The sequence below is a fragment of the Cetorhinus maximus genome, chromosome 15, assembly GCF_964194155.1.
Source record: "Cetorhinus maximus chromosome 15, sCetMax3.hap1.1, whole genome shotgun sequence".
Taxonomy (NCBI): domain Eukaryota; kingdom Metazoa; phylum Chordata; class Chondrichthyes; order Lamniformes; family Cetorhinidae; genus Cetorhinus; species Cetorhinus maximus.
This window is the reverse complement of record NC_135893.1, coordinates 84,767,267-84,795,100: the sequence shown is the minus strand read 5'-3', so window position 1 is coordinate 84,795,100 and position 27,834 is coordinate 84,767,267. Positions and strand designations below refer to the sequence as shown.

General features: G+C 44.9%; 2 protein-coding genes across 3 annotated transcripts; one reads left to right on the top strand and one right to left on the bottom strand.

Moving 5' to 3' along the window:
- Positions 1–1,153: 1,153 nt before the first annotated feature.
- crym (crystallin, mu) lies at positions 1,154–15,733 on the top strand. 2 transcript variants are annotated; one of them, XM_078558822.1, is made up of 8 exons: positions 1,164–1,471; positions 2,665–2,812; positions 3,509–3,571; positions 6,432–6,533; positions 9,086–9,269; positions 12,592–12,713; positions 13,602–13,686; positions 15,132–15,733. In XM_078558822.1, the coding sequence occupies exons 1-8, from the start codon at positions 1,305–1,307 to the stop codon at positions 15,206–15,208; spliced, it is 948 nt and encodes a 315-aa protein (XP_078414948.1). In that variant the 5' UTR covers positions 1,164–1,304; the 3' UTR covers positions 15,209–15,733. The 2 variants fall into 2 exon arrangements, with proteins under 2 accessions (XP_078414947.1, XP_078414948.1); XM_078558821.1 differs by lacking the exon at positions 15,132–15,733 and having other exon boundaries at positions 1,154–1,471; positions 13,602–14,026.
- On the bottom strand, positions 15,294–27,557 carry anks4b (ankyrin repeat and sterile alpha motif domain containing 4B). The gene is made up of 3 exons (XM_078558820.1): positions 25,773–27,557; positions 21,171–22,301; positions 15,294–18,373 (listed from the first exon to the last, which is right to left on the bottom strand). Exons 1-3 carry the CDS (start codon positions 25,934–25,936, stop codon positions 18,370–18,372), a joined length of 1,299 nt encoding a protein of 432 aa, XP_078414946.1. The 5' UTR covers positions 25,937–27,557; the 3' UTR covers positions 15,294–18,369.
- Between the last annotated feature and the right edge of the window lie 277 nt (positions 27,558–27,834).

Below are 27,834 nucleotides of genomic sequence, written 5' to 3'. Positions count from 1 at the left end.
TAAAGGGGGAAATCAAAACACCTTTCTGTTTAGGGATGGGTGGCGAGAGGAGAAATCAGGGCTGTTTAAATTAACCCCCCTCTTGTGCGTAATGAGCAAAACCAAGACTGACATATGCTAATAATGTCAGTTCCATTCACAATTCTTCAGATAAGTGCCTCATGCAGCAAGACCTGGATAACATTCAAGCTTTGACTGATAAGTAACAAGTAACATTCACATCACACAAGAACCATTTCCAACAATAAAGAATCCAAGCATCCATCCTTGACATTCAACAGCATTAACATAATTGAATTCCTCAACATCAACATGCTGGGGGTTACCATTGACCAGAAATGTAACTGGATCAGCTATATAAATACTGTGGCGGAGATTAGAAATTTTGTCATGAGTGACTCATCCACTGACTTCCCAAAGCATTGCATTCCTGACAAGGCACAAGTCAGGAGTGTGATGAAATACTCTCCACTTGCCTGGATGAGTGCAGCTCCAACATCACTGAAGAAGTTCAATACCATCCAGGACAAAGCAGCCCACTTTATCGGCACCCCATCCACCACCTTAAACATTCATTCCTGACAACATTGGCAATGTATACAATCAACAAGGTGCACTGCAGCAACTCATTCAACAGCACCTTCCAAACCCACAACCTCTACCACCTAGAAGGGCAAGGGCAGCAGGTACCACCAGCTGCAAGTTCTCCCTCAAGTCACCCACCAGCCTGACTTGGAACTATTATTGCCGTTCCTTCACTGTCACTGGGTTAAAATCCTGGAACTCCCTTTCTAACAGCACTATGACCGTTCCTACACCACAGGAACTGCAGCAGTTTAAGAAGTTGGCTCACCACCACCACCATCTGAAGGGCAATGACAAATGGGCAATAAATGTTGGTTATGCCAGCGACATCACATTTCGTGAACGAATATTTTTTTCCCTCATCTATCACCAAATTCTTACAATTTACACTTATTTTCTTTGCATAAACGCAACATATCTTTAACTCTTCTTCAGATTAATAGTTTGTGAAGTTTTTATAGAAAAATGCAAATAAGGCTGTCCCAATGGTTCACTGGCTGGCAGTGCACATTATTGGATACACAGTGCATATTATCAGTGACATATTACTGAAGCATTATTATAAAAAGCTAATGTTTAATCAGGTCGTTCAGCAAATTGTGCTTGATTGAGTCTCTCTGGTTCCGAGTCACTAGTGAACAGACTAGGACTGCCGAGGTAAAATTGAAGAGCTTTCCAAACTCGTGACCATCGGGCAGGAGTCCTGCTGCCCTCTCGGTATGGCTGACCAGCTGATCTACATCGGCTCCGGGGAGATCGAACAGCTCCTGCAGTATTCGGAACTGCTCCCGGTGCTGGAGAGAGCTCTGGCCAATTTCTCGAGCGAAGGCGGCGGCGGAGTGGAGCAGCCGGTCCGGAGCACGGTGCCCGTGGCCAAGTACAACGGGTGAGAACTTTCTACCAGAGATCGCACTGAGAACGATCAAAGTAAAGCAGCCCGGGATCCTGAGCTTGCAGAGGGGAGCTCGGGGACATGTTTATACTTAGTGCACCACTTTTTGTTGTTGTCAAAAACAACGCTAACTTCTTGCAAAAACTCCTGCTGGCAGCTGTCCAAGACAGACCAGGACCAAAGAAATATTTCCCGTCCACCTGCCAGCTTTAGGGTTCAATGTGTTCCATCCGCTCATTCTCAATCAGTCCACATCCCAGGGCCGAGGAGGTCACACTGGGACATCAAACTTGGGACATCAATGAACAACCAAATGAGCAGATAGGGCCCAGCTCCAGCAACCAGTGCTGGAGACTATATTTTTTTTATTCCTTCATGGGATGAGAGCATCACAACATTTGTTGCCCAGTCCTAATTGCCCTTCAGAAGGCGATGGTGAGCCACCTTCTTGAATTGCTGTAGTCCATGTGGTGGAGGTAAGGTGGGAATTCCAGGATTTTCACTCAGCAACAGTGAAGGAACGGTGATACTGTTCCAGGTCAGGATGGTGTGTGACTTAGAGGGGAAGTTGCAGGTGGAAACTTGCTGGCATCTGCTGCCCTTATCCTTCTAGGTGGTAGAGATCATGGGTTTGAAGGTGCTGTCAAAGGAGGCTTGGTGAGTTGCTGCAGTGCATCTTGTGGATGGCGCACACTGCAGTCACTGTGTGTCGGTGGTGGAGGGAGTGAATATTGAAGGTGGTGGATGGGGTGCCGACATAGCAGGCTGCTTTGTCCTGGATGGTGTTGAGCTTCTTGAGTATTGTTGGAGCTGCATTTATCCAGGCAAGTGGAGAGTATTCCATCACACTCCTGACTTGTGCCACATCAATGTATTTTATACTTTGTGTTGTTGTGCGGTGTTTGCTGTAACTTTTCATGTCCGGGAACAAGTCAAAACGCCCTTCCGCTTTCCCTTGATCTCATCTTTTTACCCCAATTCTTTCCTCCCCTCATCCCTCACCCACACTGCTGGGAAATCCCTTGGTCATATTTTGATCATTTTGGAGTTGGACAGGTGTTTAACGCACAATATTGTCTCAGTTTGCTTTTTGTAAATAGGGGAACTTGTCAAATCTTTTCTGCTTTATGTAAATATTCACCTTGTTTCCACCTTTTCTGTTGAACTGATGGTTAAACATTGCTCAGTTTTTTAGGAGTGATGCCAGCGTACAGTGCGGAGGATGATGCCTTGGTGACAAAAATCGTCAGATTTTATCAAACAACCAGTCCTACCAACTCATCTCATCATGCTACAGTGCTGCTGTTTGACCCAAGCAATGGCATCTTAAAGGCAGTACGTATGCATTGTGTGTGCTCCATCTCTGTACCTGTTTGTCCACTCACTGTATAACTGTTGTGTATGCCCCATTCCTGTATCTTCAGTCTGTGTGTATCAGCTATGGGTGTAGGTGTGCTCCCTCCTGCCCCTAAAAAGATTTTATGGGTTGTGGATGTCTATAACCCTCACGCGGCATAGAATTAATCCCCCATTGGCTGGCATAAGGAAGGTTATGGCCAGCGAGTGTTGATGTTAGCTTGTCAGACTGTTAATCAGCCTGGGAATTCTCCTACTTCACATTGAGGGAAGAGTGTGAACAACACTTGCACTCTGGTTTATCTGTAAAATTTATATCTTTCAATCACTGACATTAAACTGTGGTACAATGGGACCTCCATTTTTTTGTCCCAATGCAGGGGTTCCTTCTTCAATACTGGGAATTAGAGAGTGGAGAACTCCAGGTTTGATTTGGTAGGTTTGGTACAGTCATGAAGACGAGTCTAAAACAAATTGAGTTTTGCTTCCTTGGGTGCTGCAATTGATTTGTAACAGACGGAGGGAATTGGGATTAAGGGAATATGAAGCAAGGGTCTTTTTCCACGAAAACTGGGTTGATAACTGGAGTGTCGATGGTGGGGGGTGGGGCGAGGGGTTGTGCTGTGTGTTATCTGTTGAAGGGTGATTCATTTTTTCTCTGTGTTGTTTCTGAAGGTGATGGACGGAGCAGTGATCACTGAAAAGAGGACTGCTGCCGTTTCTGCCATAGCAACTAAGGTAATGAAAAATTGTCAGTGTGGGCAAAATCACCACATGAGGTGATGGGAAGGGGTTTATCTTCCAGTGAGAAGGGCTTACTTTCTGTTCTCATTTCCTGAGGATACTTTGTGCTGGGCTCTGAATCCATGGGCAGCAGGCCATTCACTATCTTCTAATAGCTCACACAGGAACAGGAGGAGGCCATTTAGCCCCTCAAGCTTATTCTGACATTCAATGAGATCATGACAGATCCGTGACCTAATTCCATATACCTGCCTTTGCCTGATATCCCTGAATACCTTTGGTTAACAAAAATCTATCAATCTCAGATTTAAAATTAATCATTGGTCTAGCATCAGTTGCGGAAAAGAATTCCAAACTTCTGCCATCCTTCATCATTATGATCATGGCTGATCATCCAACTCAATAGCCTGCTCCCGCTTTCTCCCCATACCCTTTGATCCCTTTCGCCCCAAGAGCTATATCAAACTCCTTCTTGAAATCATACAATGTTTTGGTCTCAATTACTTTCTGTGGTAATGAATTCCACAGGCTCACCACCCTCTGGGTGAAGAAATTTCTCCTCATCTCAGTCCTAAATGGTCTACCCCATATCCTCAGACTGTGACCCCTGGTTCTGGACTCCCCCACCATTGGGAACATCCTTCCTGCATCTACCCTGTCTAGTCCTGTTAGAATTTTATAGGTTTCTATGAGATCCCCCCTCATTCTTCTGAACTCCAGCGAATATAATCCTAATCGACTCAATCTCTCCTCATATGTCAGTCCCGCCATCCCAGGAATCAGTCGGGTAAACCTTCGCTGCACTCTCTCTATAGCAAGTACATCCTTCCTCAGATAAGGAGACACAATATTCCAGGTGCTTCCTAATTTCACTCCTGAAAGGTCTGTTTCTAATTTTTAGACAATGTTCCCTAGCCCCAGAATCCATAACAAGCAGAAATAGTTTCTCTCTATCTACCCAAATTACTTCCCTTAATAACTAGAAAATGGGAACCAAATCATCCCTCAACCTTCTAATTTCCAGGGATTGCAACCCTACCTTGTTTAATCTCTCCTCATAATTTAACCCTTGGACTCTAGCTATCAATTTGGTAAGTCTATATTGCACTCCCTCCTAGGCAGTGTGTCCTTCCTTGGTCTGGTGCCCAAAGCTGCTCACAGTATCCAGGTGTGGTCTAACCAGGGCTTTGTGTTGCTGAAGTATAACTTCCATCTGTTTGTATTCTAGTCCACCTGAGTGGTCATTCATACATGAGCGTAGTGGATGCTGGCAGGCTGTTTGACTACAAGGGCATGTTATTCAAACCCATTTCTAACCTCACCCACACAGGCAGAATTTGATGTTGGCAACGGGGGTCTTGCCCGCTGGTTGGAAAACCGGCAGGAGCCCCGTGTTTCCTCCACTGGGAAGGCCCACATGAATTAAGTGCCCATCAGGTACTTACCTGACCAGTCAGGCCTTCCCCAGGATTTAGGACCATAGGGATAGAAATCCTGCCTCCAAGAGCTGCCAGCCAATCAGAGGCTGGTAGCTCATGTTGCATATTATGCTGGTAATGCACCCACTACAGGCTTAGGATTGATGAGGGACCCAGGTCACAGGTGAGTAAGGGTGAGATGGGGTTTTAGGCAGGGGGTGGCTGGCTAGGAGTGGGGTGTGGGGGGTAGGGGGTGGCTCTCAGTGGGTCACTCCCGGACTTTCCGATGCCTGGGTGGGGGTTTCAGGGTGGGGTGGCGTGGGCAGTCTCTTCATCAGGCAGTGTTGTCTTTGAATGAGGTACCCTCCCCAGAAGCCTGCAAGCAAACCCAACAAAGTTTGCTTCTCAGGCTCCCTGCATGGCAACCCCCACCCGTTGCTGGAGGTGGGATGAGGCCCTTAAGTGGGCATTAATTGTCCGCATGAATGCCTCAATTAGTGTCCAGGCAGGAAGTCGGTGGGGGGGAGGGTGTTGCATGCTGCACCTCCCACCCAATTAACTGCTCCACCCACCTCCAAACTCACTGCTGGTGGGAGCGTTAAATTCGCCCATTTTCAGAATTCTCATCCATGTTTCCAGATCCCTCCATGGTTTTGCCCCTCCCTATCCCTGTGGAGCTTCCTCATCTGTGTCAACGAGGAGGGACAGTTCCCCATTGAGGGAAGCCCACAAGTTATTCATTCAAGTTTAAGAATTATAACAACAAATTCTCCCAGAAATGTATATACAGCAGAGTGAAGTAGGGGCCAGGTCTCTAACCTGGAGACCCTGACAGAATTCAGGCAGGATATCAGCTTCAGGTGAGGTCTTAAAATAGGTCTGCCTATTCAGATCCCACAAAAATCACAAAGATGAGGAAGGGAGATTTTCCTGGTGCCCTCAATCAACATTCATCTCGCAACTAACACCACCGTAAACAGGTTAACCAGTATTTGTTCTGTTGAAGGAACTGTGTTCCTCTCTGCAGATGCTGCCAGACCTGCTGAGTTTTTCCAGCTATTTTTGTTTTTGTTTTGGATTTCCAGCATCCGCAGTTTTTTTGCTTTTAACCAGTATTTCATCTCATCACGGTTTGTGGGATCTTGCTGTGTGCATAATGGCTGTCATGTTTCCCTGGTTAACAGTCACTTCACTTCAAAGTATGTTTGCAGAGTAGTTCAGGCACATGATGCAGTAAATCAATTCCTTTCTCAATGTAGTGACAGCCGTAGGAACAATTGCAGGCCTGGGGGATGGGCCACTCAGGCTTGTAATGCCAGTCCCACAGGCTGTCACATATCATACACCCTGCTACCTCAGAGAGAGAAGAAAACCAAAGCTGTTTTGTTCAAGTCAGATTCTTTGTCTAAATCTCAGTTTTGTCCATTTTGTTTCAGTACCTGCAGCGGAAGAACCTGGATGTGTTATGTATTTTGGGAGCCGGGCCTGTGGCTGTGAGTCACTATGAAATCTTCACCCAAATGTTTCCATTCAAGCAGGTACTTAAACAATTCTTCTCTCTTTTCTTTTCTCCATCTTTCATGTACATATTTGTGTCTGTGCTTGTGTGTGCATACGTGTGTGTGGAAAAAGAAATAACCTTAACATAGAAACAGGAGGAGGCCATTCAGCCCCTTGAGCCTGGTCTGCCGCCATTCAGTGAGGCCATGGCTGATCCTTACCCTAACTTCATCCACCTGCCTTGGCTTCATATTCTTTTATATCCTTCATTAGCTGAAAAAATCTATCGATCTCAGTTTTTCAATTTTTCACAAGCTAATTAGAGTCACGTGTTAATAAGACATTAGTGCAGAACCCTCTCTATTATTCCCTCTCTTCTCAAATACCAGAGCCACAAAGGGGAAGGAGAAGGACAGTCTGCTGTCCATCATGCACCTGCGTCACAATTTACATGGTTCCTGGGAGGGTCTGAGAGGAGCCAGGGGGTTCCCCATGGGATTGCCCACTCTCTGTAGTTTGCCTCTTGACATCTGCATTGCCAAGCTTTGATGCCTCTGTTATTTGGAGGGTCTTAATTGAGAAGGGGAGCTGCCAATATTCAGGATTGTATGTGTCAGGGGGGCTAATACCTCACACTCAATATTTTAATTAAATGTTTAGATGTCCTTCTGGCTAATTTCTAAAATTTTAAAAACTGGACAAAGACTTTTAAAAAGCTGAAGCTATGTCTGCCTGTAGCCCTGAACAAAAGGAACTTTCTGGCAGTATCAGAGAAGCTGTTACCTCATTATCTCTGAAGAGACACCAATGACCCTGTGGACTGCAGAGACCAAATTCAAAGGGAATTATATAAAGGTCATCTACATCTCATAAGTTAGGCCTGTCCACTGGAGTCTACTAGTCTGCTAGGACAAAGGGCCCTGCAACCTCTTTTCAAATTCTTAATGGTTGGAACATTAACAATCTCAGGACCCAGACAAAGGAATATACACCCTTTGTCAAGGCCGAAATCGAGAGGTGGGAGTCATGTGATATGACCCCTCCACCAACCCCCAGCTAGGAGAACCAGTTATACTGTCTTGCTGTACTGCAAATCAGTCTGTCATCTTCCACCTTTCAAGCAGCAACTCAGAAAAGGGGCTCTGTCCAGGTCTGAATGACTGGCCCCCATTTACATTGTTTCTACAAGAACTTCTGAACTTCCATACCATCGCCTACAAGACTAATTCACCTCTGTGTGCTTATCTCACCGTGGAAGTCATCTCTACTGGAAAAGTGAATTATCCAGAATCAGTTTTCAGCTTGCTGACCTCTGTGAAGGAATACATCTTTGGACTTTGATTCTGGACTCTGAGCTCACGTGAAGCAATAATTATTTACTCTGTGGTCTTTGCCCTGAAAATCTTTCTTTCTCTCTCTCTCTCTTTCGTTTACTGTATGAATGCATAGGGGGCTATGTAGGGACACTCCCTCCCACGTATTGAGTGTGTGCAAATAAACTACCCCTCTAAGTTCACCCTATCTCATGTTTGCTGTGGGGCTATTAATAGGAATTGGATCACACCAAAACTGAGGGGTTGGGAAATATGCCACCACTGATAAAGAGGGAAATCAAAATCAAAACACCTTTCTGTTTACGAACGGGTGGTGAGAGAAGAAATCAGGGCTCTTTAAACTAAACCCTGTCCTCCTGCACAAGTTGATAAGTGAAGATGCAAGTCTCACCCTACCCCCCGAAGCTGTTTGTGTGTGTGTGTGTGTGTGTGTGTCTATGCGAATGTGTGTTTGTTCTGTTGGTAAAGTGGGGAGGGGGGGCCCTCTTTTAATATTAATTTTTTGCTGAAGAATTTTTTAAGGTTTTTGAGTTACACAATGCCAGTATTCAGTGTTTCACAAGCAAATATAAAAATAAACTAATTATCCACGGAGGCCGTTTGGTCCATTGTGTCTGTACTGACTCTTTACTGGAGTGATCCAAAGCTAATTCCCCCAGTCCTACTGTCTCCTCATAATCCTGTATCTCCCTCTACTTCAAATTTTCATCCAATTTGCCCTTAAAAGTTACCATGGTCTCTGCCTGAACCACAACCTGTGGCAAAGGATTTTGTGACTCAACAGCCCTCTGTGTGACTCAGTGGGCAATCCTGTCATATCTGAATCAGAAGGTCATGGGTTCAAGCTGAACTTGAGACTTGAGCAGAAAAATCAAAGCTGACACTCCAGTGCAATGCTGAGGGAATGCTGACCACTGGAGGTGCCAACTTTTGGATGAAACGTTAAACTGAGGCCCCATCTGTTCCCTCACGTGGATATAAGAGATCCCATGACACTGTTTTGAAGATCAGGGATGTTATCTCCCCTTTCCTGGGCTGATATTTATCCCTCTATCAAAATCACAGGAACAGATTGTGTGGTCACAATCACATTGCTGTTTGTGGAACCATTAGAGGAAATAATCTTTCCCATCGTAATTTTAACGAGCTTGGTTAAATCTCTTCTTGGCTTCTTTGCTCTGCTGGAAATATTTGCACTGTTTATTTATCTGTTACATTTTCAACTAAAGTAACTTCTGCTTCATTGGTCATCACAGGTGAAAGTGTGGAGCCGAACTCGAGAGAGGGCTCAGAAGTTTGCTGAAACAGTTAAGGGACCAGTGCAGGTTTGTGCATCGGCAAAAGAAGCTGTTCTCGATGCTGATGTGGTGATAACAGTCACCATGGCAACAGAGCCCATCCTATTTGGAGAATGGGTAAAGCCTGGAGCCCATGTTAATGGTATGTAACAACCTAACGGGACTTGAGGGGTTGCAGGAAAATATTTACTTTAGTGTTTCTTTTGGAGTCAGTGTGTTGAGAATTTAAACAAAACATTTGGAGGATGTTTAAAAAGCATAACTTAAGGAAACATTACAGTAACTGGGGAATGAAAGGGCTTATGGCTTTCAAAAGCATAAAACCACATCAGGAAAGCATGATTGGCTCAATCCCAGGATTTGGGATGTCGGAATCATGTTGAGTGGTCCAGATTCAACCCCCAAGATTCTAGATTTAGTGATGTGTAATGAGGCAGATTTGATAAGGGAGCTTAAGGTGAAGGAACCCTTAGGAGGAAGTGACCATAATATGATAGAATTTACCCTGCAATTTGAGAGGAAAAAGCTGGAATCAGATGTAACGGTATTACAGTTGAATAAAGGCAACTACAGAGGCATGAGGGAGGAGCTGGCCAGAATCGACTGGGAGATGAGCCTAGCAGGAAAGACAGTGGAACAGTAATGGCAGGAGTTTCTGGGAATAATTTGGGAGACACAGCAAAAATTCATCCCTAGGAAGAAGAAGCATACTAAAGGGAGGACGAGGCAACCATGACTGACAAGGGAAGTCAGGGACAGCATAAAAGCTAAAGAGAAAGCATACAATGCGGCGAAGAGCAGTGGAAAACCAGGGGATTGGGAAGCCTACAAAGACCAACAGAGGACAACTGAAAAAGAAATAAGAAGGGAGAAGATTAAATATGAGGGTAAACTAGCCAGTAATATAAAAGAAGATTGCAAGAGTTTTTTTAGATATATAAAGGGTAAGAGAGAGGCAAAAGTGGACATTGGGCCGCTGGAAAATGACGCTGGAGAAGTAGTAGTGGGGAACAAAGAAATGGCGGAGGAACTGAATAGGTACTTTGCGCCAGTCTTCACAGTGGAAGACACGAGTGACATCCCCAAAGTTCAAGAGAGTCGGGGGGGGCAGAGGTGAGTATGGTGGCCATTACCAAGGAGAAGGTGCTAGGAAAACTGAAAGGTCTGAAGGTGGATAAATCACCTGGACCAGATGGATTACACCCCAGAGTTCTGAAGGAGATAGCTGAAGAGATAGTGGAGCCGTTAGTGGCGATCTTTCAGGAATCACTGGAGTCAGGGAGGGTCCCAGAGGACTGGAAAATCGCTAATGTAACCCCCCCTGTTTAAGAAGGGAGTGAGGCAAAAGACGGGAAATTACAGGCCGATTAGCCTGACCTCGGTCGTGGTAAGATTTTAGAGTCCATTATTAAGGATGAGATTTCAGAATACTTGGAAGTGCATGGTAAAATCGGGCAAAGTCAGCATGGTTTCATCAAGGGGAGGTCATGCCTGACAAATCTGTTAGAATTCTTTGAGGAGGTAACAAGTAGGTTAGACAAAGGAGAGCTAATGGATGTTATCTACTTGGACTTCCAGAAGGCCTTTGACAAGGTGCCGCACAGGAGGCTGCTCAGTAAGATAAGAGCCCATGGAGTTAGAGGCAAGGTACTAGCATGGATAGAAGATTGGCTGTCTGGCAGGAGGCAGAGAGTGGGGATAAGGGGGTCCTTCTCAGGATGGCAGCCGGTGACTAGTGGAGTTCTGCAGGGGTCAGTGTTGGGACCACAACTTTTCACTTTATACATTAATGATCTAGATGAAGGAACTGAGGGCATCCTGGCTAAGTTTGCAGATGATACAAAGCTAGGTGGAGGGACAGGTAGTATTGAGGAGGCGGGGAGGCTGCAGAAGGATTTGGACAGGTTAGGAGAATGGGCAAAGAAGTGGCAGATGGAATACAACGTGGGGAAGTGTGAGGTCATGCACTTTGGTAGGAAGAATAGAGACATAGACTATTTTCTAAATGGGGAGAGAATTCAGAAGTCTGGAGTGCAAAGGGACTTGGGAGTCCTAGTCCAGGATTCTCTTAAGATTAACTTGCAGGTTGAGTCGGTAGTTAGGAAGTTGAAGGGTCATGAGGACTCAAAACGTCAACTGTGCTCTCCTCCGCCAATGCTGCCAGACCTGCTAAGTTTTTTCAGGTATTTCTGTTTCTGTTTTTGTTTAGGCAAATGCAATATTGGCATTTATTTCGAGAGGACTAGAATATAAAAGCAGGGATGTGTTGCTGAGGCTTTATAAGGCTCTGTTCAGACCACATTTAGAATATTGTGAGCAATTTTGGGCCCCGTATCTCAGGAAGGATGTGCTGGCCCTGGAGAAGGTACAGAGGAGGTTCATGAGTATGATCCCAGGAATGAAAGGCTTAACATATGAGGAACGTTTGAGGATTCTGGGTCTATACTTGATGGAGTTTAGAAGGATGAGGGGGGATCTGATTGAAACTTACAGAATACTGAGAGGCCTGGATAGAGTGGATGTGGGGAAGATGTTTCCATTAGTAGGAGAGACTAGGACCCGAGGGCGCAACCTCAGAGTAAAGGGAAGACCTTTTAGGACAGAGATGAGGAGAAACTTCTTTAGCCAGAGAGTGGTGAATCTATGGAATTCATTGCCACAGAAGGCTGTGGAGGCCAGGTCATTGAGTGTATTTAAGACCGAGATGGATAGGTTCTTGATTGGTAAGGGGATCAAAGGTTACGGGGAGAAGGCGGGAGAATGGGGTTGAGAAACCTATCAGCCATGATTGAATGGCAGAGCAGACTCGATGGGCCAAATGGCCTAATTTCTGCTCCTATGTCTTATGGTCTTATGTATCCAGCTCCTCCTTTTGTTGATTTTGGTTCTTTCCCCACTTTTTCTCATCCTTCTCTCATATCCTGAGGATATTCCAACCTGCTTTGCATCCAGTTAAGCATCAATGAAAGTGTATTTGCTGTTCTTATGCAGATAAACACAGAAGCAAAACTTATGCACAGCAAGATCCCACAAGACAGTAAATTAAATGAGTGGCAAGTTAATCTGGTGTTGGCCAGAGGAAGAATGTTTTCTGGGGACAGCTCACTGCTCTTCCTGAAACTGGTTCTGGGATCTCTAACATCTATCTGAGCCAGAGGTTCAATTTAATGGCACCTCCAACAGTACAGCACACCCTCGGTCCTGCCCCTCCAACAGTGCAGTGTTCCCTCAGTACTGCCTCTCCAACAATACAGTGGTCACTCAGCACTGCACTCCCTCAGTGATGCACTGAGAGTTTCAGCCTGGACGATGCGCTCAAGTCTCTGGAGTGGGAATTGAACACACAACCTTCTGATAGCCTACAGGAGAAGGGAAAAGCTCACAAAACAGCTGTTTGTGAAGTGTTAGAATTTCCCAGTTCAATTCTCTAACGTGTGTTTGTGACACGTTATTTAATCTTTCAGCTGTTGGAGCTTGTCGACCAAACTGGCGGGAGCTGGATGATGGGCTAATGAAGGATGCTGTCCTGTATGTGGATAGCAGAGCGGGAGCTATGAGGGAGTCAGGTGACGTCATCCTCTCAGAGGTGATGCATTCCGCTTTGGTTCTGTAATTTCATTGGTGTTTGATGTTATTGTCTAGCTCTTCACTAATTCTTAATTCTCTTGCTGCACTGAAGGTTGCATGACACGACAGTCAATTCATTGTTTCCATCATTTTCTTCCAACTCTCTGATTGGGGACCTCCAGCTGAGGTCACTCAGAATCCAACTTCTTCCTTGCTCCACTGTGTTGCCGTGCCATTGTTCTAAGATAAATATACTTTCTGATACTGCTCCAGATACATCCTGTGAATTTAATCACCCACCACATTCCGCAGAAATGATTACAGGATTTTCCTGATGCTTTGGCGAGTTTCTGAATCACAAAGACCAGGAAGTTCTCTCAGGTCGAGATGGTTGTCTTACCTTGTTCGTGGTGCCTCTGGATTGGAGGAAGGGAAAGCAGTCAGGATTCCTGCTCTTGATCACTAATTGGTGACATCTTGCTCCCTCTTCCCTTCCTCCATTGCTGGAAAGTGCATGTGTACTGCCAGCCAGTGAGAATAGATGATGATGCACACCAAAGTCAAATAGGCACAATGGTTGAGGTTCACAGGTGAAGAATGACCACTTGAGCAAGAAACCAGAAGGGGATAAGCAGATAAAGTTGTCAAGGCAGGAAAATGAGTGCAGTAAGATTTAAAAGGGAAATTCTAGGAAGATTGTGTATATACTATTAAATTGATACTTGCTAAAATGAAATCCTGATTGTGTGCAAGCATTGAACTGCCCTTCATTTGCCACTTGTTGGATTTAACTTCTCCTTCAATTAAAGTCATAAACAATCTCTAATTGTAAAGCATTTGTTGATTGATGTTCATGGAACAAGGAATGCAGCTGTTTATCAAAGCTTCTTTTCAATTGATCTCACAGGCTGAGATCTTTGCAGAACTGGGAGAAGTGGTGAAAGGAACCAAACCTGCTCTGTGTGAGAGGACCACAGTTTTCAAATCATTGGGTGAGAACAAACAAGCCATTATTAAGCGAGCTGATGACAGGACAAAGCTCGTCATTCACTTCGGCTGTGTGCTGTGTTGCAATTTTCAATACAGTTTCTAATTTAATCAAAAAAATGTAACCTTTGGACATATTTTTATTCAGTTGTAGAATTTGTTTAATTCTTGCAGTTTTTCATTAAAGGATAAATAATTCACAGAATTGCATCACAATAGTACAGAGTCCACTTGAACAATGTGTTTTATCGGTCAGTTAAACTGAAAACTTTGCTTCATGCATCGCATTGACCCAGAGTGCAGTATAACTCTGGTCTTGCATTGACCTAGTGAGTACAGTACAGCTCCTGTTTTATTTCCACTTTGACTGCTTTTTGAGGTACCATATCACAGCACCATTTGCCCTCCAATTTATGATTTTTTTCGTGTGTGTATGAGCATCAGCAGGTCATTGAACTGCTGCAGCATCACCGCGTCTGATCTGTCCTCCCCTGGCCTCTCATGTATTTCCAGCCGGGTTCACTGGCAATTAAGGGTGAAATTTGGCTAATTTTACATCCTATGAGCACTGAGACTAGTGGAATCAGCACGGACTGGGGGAGTGGGAATTGAACCCAGGACCTTGCTGCTTTTTGTCAGTTAGTGGCTAATCCTCCTCTCTGCCCAACTCCACAATGGGAAAGGGCAGAACTTCCGCAAAGCAAGCTTTTAAACTTTAGAAAGATCCATCCGCCTTTGCGTATGTACTTTTGGCATTACCTTAGTGAGCACAAGAATGGGTGTGGCCAGTGCGCAAAATCTGCACCAAGCCAGTCACTTTAGAAACTAGGAGCAGGAGTAGGCCATTCAGCCCTTCGAGCCTGCTCCACCATTCAATATGATCGTGGCTGATCCTCTATCTCAATGCCATATTCCCATTTTCTCTCCATACCCCTTGATCCCCCTAACATCCAAGAATTTATCAAATTCTTTCTTGAATATACTCAGTGACCTGGCCTCCACAGCCTTCTGTGGCAGAGAATTCCACAGGTTGACCACCCTCTGAGTGAAGAAATTTTTCCTCATCTCAGTTCTAAATGGCCTGTCTCATATCCTGAGACTGTGGCCCCTGGTTCTAGACTCCCCAACCAGGGGAAACATCCTCCCTGCATCTAGTCTGTCTAGCCATGTTAGAATTTTATACATTTCAATCAGATCCCCTCTCATTCTTCTAAACTCTAGTGATACAGGCCCAGTCAAACCAATCTCTCCTCATACCACAGTCCTGCCATCCTCAGTATCAGCCTAGTGAACCTTCGCTGCACTCCCTCTATGGCAAGTATATCCTTTCTTAGATAGGGAGACCAAAACTGCACACAGTACTCCAGCTGTGGTCTCACCAAGGAGCTTTGTTAAATGAAGGTATGTGTGCTGAAGTCCTTTTTTTGTGTGTGTTGTTCATTTCTTCCAGGTATGGCCATTGAAGACACAGTGACTGCAAAGCTGGTTTACGATCGTTGGGAAGTTAAAAATAAACAGAAATCATAACATAAAAAAAAATACAGTTTCCCTTCTACTGAAGATTGTTTCACTGAATGAGATGATGTTGAATCAGAATAATGGGACAACTGAAAGAAATTAATGATGTATTTAATTCAGCTCGTGAAAAAGCAAACCTGATAGCAACAAGTTAGGAACAAACCCTCTTAACTTACACAAACACAGTATCAGTTGTTAAACTTCAACCCAACTGTTACCAATGTTTTTACATGTTTGGTTTCATGACCTTATAGAACCACACAGAATGAAACAGCGATGGCTATTGAGTTTGAAAGAGCTATCCCAATAGTCCCACACCCCTCCTCTTTCCCCACAGCCCTGTAAATGTCTGCTTTCAAATTCATCTCTAATTGTAACTGTGTTTATATATATACCTTGTGTCAAAACATTTCAAAGAAAAGCTGCTAAAATGAGCCAAATTGACACCTTGTCCTTACAATATCTGTAGAGCAAGTTATTAATGAGATTACCAGTTGATTTTACATTGAATAGAAATAAAAAGCCTTAAGTTCCTCTGTTTTGTACCTTCACTGTCCTTTCTTGTCTGGAGTGAAGATTTATTTTAACACAGTCTTAGCATGAGACTGAATATGGTCCAGTGACAGCATTTGGAAAAGGCTTTGATGAGGTGGGATGCCAGTCATGTGCAGTGAGGAGCACACAGAGCAGGTTCTGTAGATGGGGTGTAGTTATGGTGGAAATTGGGAAAATGTGGAGAGGACTCCTGATGTAGGTATTGGAATTAATTTAGGATCATGTTCCATAATTGGAAGCTGGATTCCCTTGTGAAGCATAATTTCACTGTGTAACATCAGCAGAAGACTGCCAGAAGCCCAGAGGGAGGTTTCTTGCTCCTGGGATATGGAACATCCCAACAATGGAATATCCAGGTTTCTATTTTTGCTTTTGATTTATTACTGTCCCTTAATGAGACTGCTTGATTTGTCCATTTAGACTGTGTCAATTTGCAATATGGAGTTTTCCTCTTTTGGGCACAAATTCATCAACTCCATTCACAAATTCTATGCTGTGCAGAAAACCTTTTATTAATGGCAGAGGAATGGGAGAGGCATGAAGATAGACTGGCAGCATCATCAACTGTGCGAGAACCAGCTCAGGTTTATACATCCTGTATCCCACGCAAACATCACCTCTCCATTCCAGATATCCCTTGGTGGGGCTGAGGCCATAAAGGCATCTCTCGCACAGATCAGAGGGAGGTTAGGGTTCAACATGTTATGGTTAGAGGCCAAGTCAGGCTCTGCATCTTCAGGAGAGAAGAACTGAATGTGATTCGTCACATCAAAAAAACCAATGGCTGCAGCGACAGAAGTTAGAATTACATCGAGTCTACAGCCATTTGGGACAGGCCATTCCACCCAACTGGTCCATACTGGTGTATATGCTCCACACGAGCCTCCTCCCATCACTCTTCATCCCGCCCTGTCAGCATAATCTTGTATTCCTTTCTCCCTCATCTGTTAATCTAGCTTTCCCTTAAATGTATCTATACTATTCACCTCAACCATTCCTTGTGGTAGTGAGTTCCATATTGTCACCATTCTCTGGAAAAAGAAGTTTATCCTGAATTCCCTATTGAAGTTATTGGTGACCATCATATTTATATTAGAGGACTGTGCAATGCACTCCACTTAAAATTACCATTTTACAATTTCTTATCATTGGACCTGGGTGACTTGAAACTTTTTATATTTGCACAATGTTACACATCCAAGTGAGTGTAGAGCAGTTTAAAGGAAGCTCCAATAAAATTTGAAGGTCCAAAGGGCAGAACCTTATGGAGGTGCCGGGGGGTGGGTCTCAGCTGCCAGCTGGAGAGCCGGTGATTTCCCCGTGTCACCTTTTTTTGAGAAGGCCTGCTGCACCTTGTGCAATTCAGGCACTAAACAGGTCAGCAGTGGGCCTTCCCCCAGGATCAAGGAGCCCAGGGGTGGAAGTCCCACCTGCTGAGAGCTGCCAACCAGAGGCCGTCAGCTTTTCTGGACTCAGCAGTGCAACTGGGGAGGCCTCGGATTGAGGAGAGGCCCAGGCCACGTGAGTGATGGTGGGAGGGGGATCATGGGGTGAGGGTCCTGGGGGGTGGGGTGCTGGTGGACAGTAGCAAGACCCCCAATCAGGTACTGAGTGCCTTTGAATGAGTGACAGCCTCCGCCCCTCCAGAACAAACACACCAGCGTTTGCTGCCTGCATGGTGAGTCCCTCCCCACACCCTCCCATCTCTCCCCGCCACCCCCATTGCTGGGTTAATACCAGCGGCAGTGGGATGAGGCCCTTAAGTGGGCCTTCCCACCATGGACTTAATCAGGGTGGAGGTGGGAATGTGGCAGGGTTCCCACCTACACCCTCCCACTAGATTAAACTCCCCCACCAAACTCGCCACAGGGGAGGGCATGTGATTCCATCCTGTTACAGGGCAATTTATAATAAATTTTAAGGATTAAACAACACAGGAATTGAAGAAACATTTAAAAGGGCCACATGTGCAATACAAGTTGTCATTCAGGCAGAGTTCCTTCCTTAGAACCATTGTGCTGGTTGAGGTGAGGGATGCCAGTGCTGGAGGGCAGAACTTTTCCCATTTCAGCCAGTTAGTGTTGGCACCAAGAACTCCCAGGTCAGGGATAATACAGGCAGATGCAGGGTAAAGCCTTCCCTGTTTTTCCCCAACAACACCCTTCTGCCCAGCTGTAGATGAGCCCCTGATGAATGGATGAGGAACAGTTTCTAACCCCAGATAAAGCACATGAACATCTTTGGATTCGAGTCATCGATTCTGAAGAAATTTCTTGTACATTGGAACCTCCATGTTCCATGTTCAAATTATTTGCCAGAATGTCCTATAACATGTCCGTGTGTAAGACACCAAAACTTTCTAATTGTGTGTATTGAACACATCTCCATTCCCATTTGCTAAATCTAAACATGCAAGACAAAAATTTGGATACTTTTAACAATCCTCTAATTTCTATTTATCCTCCCCCAGTACAATAGATAATGGAGGCTTTGCTGTATTTTCTGCTCCATATCATACTGGCTGATTCTGTCATTTCCAGGGAATGATGGTGGTCCCGGATTAAATGCTGGAGATTGCTTCGGCTGCAACTCTTCTCAATGGTGTGCAAACTTGTTTACCTATTTCATGTTAAAAGAATGTTACATGTTAATAGTGAAGGCCAAAGCACACTATATACTGAAAATGTAGGTAATTGAAGGGATTTAGTTTCACAGTAAAGTACTGCATCTTTTAGATTTTTCCTGTTAGGGAAAAAGGAGGATTTGTATTTACATAGCATGTCTCATGACGTCAAGAGGCCCAAACGTGCTTTCCAGCCAATTAAATATTTTTGTAGTGTTGTCACCGTTGTAACATAAGAACCACTGAGGCCAACACCTGTCCAGGTTCCAGGTGGGAGTGACTAACTGACCATGGAGCATCTTAGTGTTTTTCTGGCTCAGTACCATACCGGGTGGTGCACATTCCCAGCAGGCAACTTTCTTCCACTGTATTAGTTGGGCTTTATAAATCAGAGCTAGTAGAAATGTATAAATGAAATATGTGTTACAGTATCACATACAACTATTGTGTTCTAAAGCTTGTTACTTTGTGAAGAACAATTGTTTCAAGTACTGGTTACATTGCCCATTAAACTGTAGCAATCACTATGATAAAGTCTAACCTATTGCTCATTTACTCAATTATAGGATGTTTGGAAATTGTTGCCCATCTCTAAATTCCCTTGAGAAGCTGGTGATGAACTGCCTTCTTGAATTGCTGCAGTCGATCTGGTGTAGGTACACCCACAGGACTAATGGCGGGAGTTCCAGGATTTTGACCCAGCAACAGTGAAGGAACGGCGTTTTACTTCCAAGTTCAGCATGGTGTGTGACTTGTAGGGGAACTTGCTGGTGGTGGTTTTCCCATCCACCTGCTGTTCTTGTTCTTCTGGGTGGTAGAGGTTGCAGGTTTGGAAGAGGCTATTGAAGGAGGCTTGGCGAGTTGCTGCATTGCATCTTGTAAATGGTAACATTGTGCACCAGTAGTGGAGGGTGTGAATGATTAAGGTGAGGTACCAATCAAGTGGGCTGTCCTGGATGGTGTGGAGCTTCTTCAGTGTTGTTGGAGTTGCAGTTATCCAGGCAAGTGCAGGTTATTCTATCACACTCCTGACTTGTGCCTTGTAGATGGTGGACAGGCTCTGGGGAGTCAGGAAGTTGGTTTCTCTGGAGAATTCCCAGTCTCTGCCCTGCTCTTGTCACCACAGTATTTATAAGGCTGACCAGTTCAGCTTCTGGTCAATTGTAATCCCCAGGATGTTGATGGTGGAGGATTCAACGATGTTTATGTCATTGAATGTCAAGGGGAGATGGTTAGATTCTCTGTTGTTGGAAATGGTCATTGCCTGGCAACTGTGAGTAGTGATTTGCCACTTATTAGCCCAAGCCTGAATGTTCCAGGTCTTGGTGCATTTGGACATGGACTGCTCCCGTATCTGAGGAGTTGCAAATGGTACTGAGCACTGTGAAATGATCAGTAAACATCCCCACTGAGTTTATGATGGAGGGAAGGTCACTGATGAAGCAGCTGAAGATGGTTGGGCCTAGGACACTACCCCGAAGAATTCCTGCAGTGATGTTCTGGAGCCGAGATGATTGGCCTCCAACAACCACAACCATCTTCCTTTGTGCTAGGTATGACTCTAACCAGTGGAGAGTTTTCTCCTTGGTTCCCAATAACCTCAATTTACTAGGGCTCCTTGATGCTACGTTTGGTCAGATGCTGCCTTAATATCAAGGGCAGTCACTCTTACCTCACCCGAGTGAGTTATAAGCTGTTGTAAATTGGTTCTGATATGGTTCTCGCAGGCTTGGATGTATTCTATATCTTGTGGCTGAGGTTATGGCTTAATACCTTACCTGAGACACAAGAGATACGTTGTCCTCTTTCATAGGGTCACTTATCTCTTGTGTCTTACCTTCCTTTGCCTATTTTTGTTTGCGTTATTTTCTCCCTCTGTTTGGTTTGACTCCAGACTGCTTTGATTTTTCTCATGGACTGTTATGGCGATTTCTATCAGGTTTCTCTCCACTGCCTCTGTTTCTGAGCATAGTCAAAGAGGTAGGATATTTTGGGCATAAATAATAGGGGTGTAATGAAAAACATTGCATGACTTTCATCATCTCACCAAAGGAGTTCCAATCCAGAACCCATAGGTTGAGGTTCCAGAGATGCTTGTTTAGAAAGATGCATCTCTGGCTCACAGCCACATGAAACCCAGCAACCTGACACACAGAGTATCATCAGATGATTGAATGAGGCCAATGTTCTCCTGAAACTCCTGAGTAGAGGCAGAAACTGATGCAACATTTTTTATTATTATTTGTTCTTGGGATGTGGGCATCACTGGCAAGGCTGGCAATGATTGCCCATCTCTAACTGCCCTGACAAGGTGGTGGTGAGCTGGCTTCTTTCTGAAACACTGCAGTTTGCTTACTTCAGCAGGCAATAAGAGTCAACCAAACAGTGTAGGCTAGAGTCAGCTGTGAGGATCTCACTCTTTTTCAAAAAGTGGCTGTGGAATTTTTTACGTTTGCCTGAGAAGAGAGAAGAGGTCTTGGTTTAACATCCTATCTGAAACCCGGCACCTCAGTTTCCTCTGTATGGCATTGGACTGAGTCTCAATTAAATGGTCTAGTCCTGCAGTGGGACTTGAACCTACAGCTTTCTGACTTAGAGGTGAGAGTGCTACCAACTGAACTACCTTATAGTATTACTGAAGTCACAAAGGCTTTTGCCCTTTGGCTGCAGATATCCTTAGATGAAGAAGGATGTAATGAATAAATGGTACTTAATACTTATTAATGGAGAACACAACACATCTCTAACTGGGTAGCAAACATCACTATATGTTTTTAACACTGTGATACTTACAATACGGTATCCACTAGTTTGTTTGGTGTTTCAAAGATTAATTTTCTTCTTTCCACTGCAGAAATAATCTTTTTCCGTGGTCCAAGTGGCAGATGGATGCCTTTCAAATCTCCATCAGTGCACAGCATGAGGGAATCCAGGTCAATCTGCTCTCTTGCCAGGATCGGGATGAACTCTGTCATGTTCTGAGATGCCAAGAAAGTTTCAAGTGGCGTTGTCTCAGGCTCGTCATCATCTAGACCTATATCATCCTCATTCCAGGGCAAATCATCTTCCTGTTCTTCATTGAATCCATGAAAGGTTTCAGGATCGGTAAAATTTTCCTTGGGATTCAATACTTCATTACGCAATTTGGAACCAACATCTTCCACCTCATTGTTGCTGAACATTTCCTCTTCCACATTCAAACCCAAGACAAAATTCCTTCTGAAAAGCATATTCCCCAAACCAGGTCGATTGAAGAGAGACTCATGGCCAAAATTATTATCATGTTCAGAGCACTTCAAATCGAGGGAGGCTGCATTCTCCTCATCTCTTTCATTAAACACATCCAATACATTGGCCCGAATCCCACTGCTCCCTTCTTGACTGACAAAGATGACATCCTTTCCTAGTTGCTGCTCCATGATGCTTTTGCTGTTATCCTTCTTCTTAAGTCTCTTCTGCAGGGATCCTTTCATGATGGAAGAAATGCCACCTATGCGTTGTGATCCACCTGCTTTGAAAAGATCACTGACACTAGATACAGTCCCACTCTGTACGGGGGCAGCACCATTCCTTTGGCCTTCCATCTCCTGGCTATATTTCTTGTTCATCCGATTTTGGTGCTTTTTCTTGCGTCTTTCACACACTTTGATCTGTTTTTCGCTGTCCTTTATCGCCTTCTCCTTTAGCCTGGCGATTTGTTTAGGATTCATGATGGTTTGCTTGGTGGCAGCTGTGTCCAGGAAGCGGACACATTCCATTCGATCCTTATTGGCTGCAGCATCCATGGCAGAATGGAAATCATTATCCAAAGCCCAAATGTTTGCACCAAAGTTGACCAAGAAAGTGACAATGTGAAGGTGGCCATTGGTTGAAGCATGGTGCAAGGGGGTATTGCCCCAGATGTCGCATATGTCAGGATCGCCTCTGAAAGGCAAACCACAAAGAGTTGATTTAGTACAGGGTTTTACAATATGCAGCAAGTCTTTTGGTGCAGCCTCTCTAACTTTATCCCCTTACCCATCTTTTCCTGGAGCTGGTGACACATATTGGGCTCTGGCCCTCTGATACTTTACCCAAGTGGACATTCTTGACACTTTAACCTGGATCATGGCCAAGCCTGATCTAACTTGTGACCTGCACTGACAGGCTTCCAAAAAGATCAGAAGCAGAAAAGAGGCTGACTTCCCCTCTCTCCAGGGCTGCTGAAGCCAACAGTAGCTTCACCAATTTCCCAACCAGATCAAAGTCAACAAAGGCCAGCTCACTCAGTGCAGGCTGAGGCCTTAGCCTAGACAAGTGTCAAACTGAGCAAGACAATGAATTCTACTAGACACTTTCAACACTTTTAACAACTTGTGAGACAGACTGTGTCCACTAATTAAAGTTTTTGGCACTCTGGTCTCTAAGTCAGAAGGTGTGGGTTCAAATCCCACTCGAGACCTGAGCACTTAAATCCAAGCTGATAAGCCATTGCAATACTGAGGGAGTGCTGCACTGTCAGTGGTGCCAGTCCTTCAGATGAGATTTAAATCAAGGCCCTGTCTGTCTTCTTAGGTGGATGTAAATGATCCCATTGAACTATTCAAAGAAGATCAGGGGAGTTCTTCCCAGTGTCCTGGTGAATATTTATCCCTCAACCAATATCACTGAAACAGATTGTCTGGTCATTATCCTGTTGCTCTTTGTGGGAGCTTGCTGGCTGTAACTTGGCTACTGCGATCTGTACATTACAACAGTGACCACACATCATAAATTACTTCATTGACTGTAAAGCGTTTTGGAACACCTGAGGTTGTGGTTGACAGTGCTATCATAAATGCCAATATTTCGTTTTTTCTTTCTCCCAGGGTGTGACTGGAATGGTTATACACTTTGAACCCTCAGGTTTGTGTGTATTGACAGTGACGGGAAATAACTTCTATCTATTTACAATTACTACTAGCAATGACATAGGCAGACAACACTGAACCATGACTTGGGTTGTGGCATCAATTCATGTTGATGAGGGCCACACCCTTGAAATATTAATACATAATTTCTTTCTACAAACTGACCTACTGTTTGTTTCCAAAAATATCTGGGGTTTTTTTGTGTCTGCTTCTTTACCCCAAATGACACATGGTTTAAGGAAAGCTTGTCAACTTAGACCTTGAATAACCTGTAGCAGTTCTCTCAATGTCTGTCATTTCAAAACACATTTACAAAATTAGTTCCCAACCAATAAAGGAAACATTGGAAAGCAAATGTAAAACATGCAAATATTTAAAAATAACAATGATTAAACTGTTCTTTGTAAAATTAAATAGTGAAAGGCTTGCATTTATATAGAGCCTTTCACAACCTCAAGATGTCCCAAACACTTTCCCAGCTAATGAAGGATTTTTTGAAGTGTGGTCACTGTTGTAATATAGGAAACTTGGCTGCTAAATTTGTGCCACAAAAAGCAATGACATAATGACCAGATAATGTTTTGTGATAAAAGCAAAATACTGCAGATGCTGCAGATCTGAAATAAAAACAAGTGTTGGAAAAACTCAGCAGGTCTAGCAGCATCTGTGGAAAGAGAAACAGAGTTAACATTTTGAGTCCAATATGACTTATTCAGAACTGAAGAGAAGGAGGAATGTAATGGGTTTTATACTGTTAAAAAGGGGCAGAGGGACAGGTGGAGCAAAAGAGGTCAGGGATTGGTTAGAGTTAGAGGGCAGGGGAGACTAAATGGCAAAGATGTCATGGAACCAAAGGCAAAGGGAGCAGTAATGATAGTATTAAAGAAACAAAGGTTTAGTCCAGAGTAGGTGTAAATAGCAGAACAAAGGTCAGCTCAGTCCGAACTAGATACACACTGGCACTTGGGGTGGGGGGGTGGGGGGGGGAATTAAAATTCAGGACAGCATTCATGGTCTCTGAAGTTGTTGAACTCAGTGTTGAGTCCAGAAGGCTGTAAAGTGCCTGATCAGTGCCTGAAGATGAGGTGCTGTTCCTCCAGCTTGTGTTGGGCTTCACTGGAATGCTGCAGCAGGCCGAGGACAGAAATGTGAGCATGAGAGCAAGATGATTAATTAAAATGGCGAGCAACCGGAAGGTCAGGGTCATGCTTGTGGACTGAGCACAGCTGTTCTGCAAAGTGGTCCTAGTCCGACTTCCAATATCTGCAGATTAGTAGGAGGTGGCAAATCAAGATTCAGTCAACAGCACCAAGTGCCTTCTCGAGCCTCCAGGTCTGCAGGGACCGACCAAGGCTGCCGCCAAACCGACCGCGAGGCCCTGCCGGGCGGCCATTTTTGTGCATTTTCGGCATTTTTCCCGTCTTTTGGTTGGGCTTGAAAAGCAGTGGCCTGAAGCCTGGGCATGCCCGGGGACGGCTCCCCCTCACCTGAGGGACCGGATTTGCCCCAGTTGGAGCCCCGGGAAAGTCCCGAAGCCGGCCGGGAAGGCGGCTAAGGGCAATGCACCTCGGATTGCATTGGCAAGGCCGTGGAAAGTGGCTGCTGGGCCCGGGAGAGCAAAATCCATGCTCAGACGGAAGTGCAATGTAGAGGAGACCATATTATGAGTAGCGAATACAGTAGACCTAATTGAAGGAAGTGCAAGTTGATCGCTGCTTCACCTGGAAGGAGTGTTTGAGGCCTTGGATAGTGAGGAGAGAGGAGGTAAAGGGGCAGCTGTTATCCCTCCTGTGTCTGCATGGGAAGGTGCCTTAGGAAGGGGACGAGGTGTTGAACGTGATAGAAGAGTGGACCAGGATGTCGCAGAGGGAGTAGTCCCTTTGGAATGCTGACAGGGCAGGGGAGGGGAGGGGAAAGATGTGCTTGGTAGTGGCATCATGCTGGATTTGGTGGCAGATACATCCTTTGAATGAGGAGGCTTGTGAGGTGTAAAGTGAGGACAAGGGGGCCCCATCGTGGTTCTAGGAAGGGGTGAGGGCAGAAGCGCAGGAAATGGGTCGGACATGGTTGAGGATCCATGTCAAACACAGTGGGGCGGGTGAATCCTTGGCTGACGACAAAGGAAGATGTGTTGGAAGTGTTGTTATAGAAGGGTTTTGTGCTGTTGGCTGAGGGATAAATGTTGGACAGAACACCTGGAATAACTCCCTTGCTCTTCTTCAGAATAGTACTGTGGGGTCTTTTACATCGACCTGAGGGGCCACATGGGGCCTTGGTTTAAAGTCTCATCTAAAAGACGGCACCTCCGGCAATGCAGCACTCCCTCAGTGCTGCTCAGGCTGGGTTATGTGCTCAAGCCTTTTGAGGGTATCTTGAACCTACGACCTTTTGACTCCTTTTGAGGCGAGAGTGTTACCCTCTGAAACAGCCGACATGCCAGAACCCATGCATCACCAGACAAGAAAAAACATGAATGACAGTCTGAGAACCAGGTTTTGACACTCACCCTCTGCTACAGATGAGCTGAAGAGCCTCCAGATGCCCGTGATACGCCGCCCAAAGGGTCGGGGTCATCCCATCCTCATCCGGATTGTTGAGATCCCTCCTGGTGGCCTCCTTAAGGGGGCCGAGGTATCCATCCCTAGCTGCCTTGTGGTACCTGTCAGACATGGTTCAAATCCTCAGGCTGCCCCCCGCACACACTGCAAGCATCAGGAGCCAAGCAGCCAGTGAGTGAGAGAACCCAGAGATGTAGCGGCACCGCCCAAACTGGGACATTAAGGACAAAGTCCACTCGCCAGGAACTGCAATTTAAGGTAGCCCAGCTGGCAAACTAATCTCAGGTCCTGTTTCCCGCGGTTCTTCAGCACAATATTTCTTTTTGTTTGGCAAAAGGCGCATTTTGCAAAAAGAAAGGAACCATTTGTCGTTTTAAACTGAATTGCAAACAAATGAGTTGATGTGTTTGCACATTTCAGAGGTCGCTCGCAATGTCTGTTCATCTGGAAAAAGGAACTTGATTTGCTTTTGCGATTTTTTTCCACAATGCAACGTTCTCGCTATTTTGCATCAGTTGTGTCTCTAATATTTGCAACTGAATCCTCAGCAGGGGTTTTTTTTTGTGTCATTTTATTTGCATTATTCATTTTGATTTAGAAAGGGCGGAACGACCTTAAAGAGCAATAACATTATAACACCCACCGACCTTTGGATTATAGGCTGATGTCAAGACTGGAAATTCTTTTTCCATTCGATGTCCTTGTAGTGCAGTAAATTATTCCGGTTGAGAAGCATAATGAATTCATATTCATAATTATATTCTTCTGTGCGGACGCAGCCGCTGGCAGCCAGAGATCCACGGGAGGGGGAAGGGGAGGGGGCGGTGGTCAGTGAACCATTAAAGACGGATTCAGTCATTGAATAGGGAGACCCCGTCCATGTCAAACTAGGCAAGCAACACTCAAGTGACTGCACAGTATTTCAGGGGCTCCCAACATGGCACAGAAAGTAAATGCAGCCTATAGTGGAAAGATATTTAAATAGCACTTTTTACGTTCCTAAGCCCTTCCTGTACAACCAATTTCTCACAAGCACTTTTTGAAGTGCGGCCACTGAATTAGGAAACAGCAGCCAGCTGGCTAAACTCCCACCATGTGATAGTGACCAGATAAGGGGTTTTAGTGAATGTTGGTTGTGGGACCTTGCTGTGTGCAGATTGGACACCGGGTTAGACCACAACAGTGGCTACACTTCAGCAGTACTTCTTTGGCTGTGAAATGGGTTGGGACGCTTTGTGGTTGCATAAGGCGCTAAGTAAATGCAAGTTATCGGCTCCGCTGATGCAGCCAGCCGCGTGAGGGGGGATGGGGCCATTGCATCGGGCGGGCGGGGGTGATTCACACTGACCTCTCCCGGTACCGACTGCTGTTTAGGGGGTCTTTACAAGTAACTCTGTGCTCCTGGTTTGCAAGTTCAACAGCCCCTGGGTCAGGGGGTCTTGTATCTCCAGCAAAGAGAAAAATAGATTAATGTCTCTATAGCCCCTCGTCGAGAGTTACTGTGTATTTTCTCCCAGATCCTGACTGATCTGCCGTATATTTGCAGCATTTTCCGCGGCGTTGAATGGCGGAACCGGTTCGATGGGCCGAATGGCCGTCCTTTGCTCCTACCCCTATTTCTGCCATTGTTGTTTCCGAATTCCAACACTTTGCATCTTTGAAAAATAAATGAAGATGAGGTTGTGCGGCTGCGAATCTTTTGAAAGTGTCCGAAACGCAATCTTTCTTCTCAATCTTTTTAAACACATTTCTTTCTCCCCTGCTTTGCCGTTCACCAGCCAGAGGCGGCTGATTCCGTTTCTAATAAGTGAGAAATAAACAATAGATATATGGTACCGGGTAAACTTTAACCCTGAGTGCGTTTGTAAGATGAAAAGTAGAGCACCTGAGTGTATTTTTTATTTTGGCTGCATTATTTCCTTGGTCGCTGGTGCTGGTCACAAGTAACACATGGGGAATATACACTTGTGTGTGTTTTTTTCCCCCCCAATTTAGTGTCTGTGGCTAAAT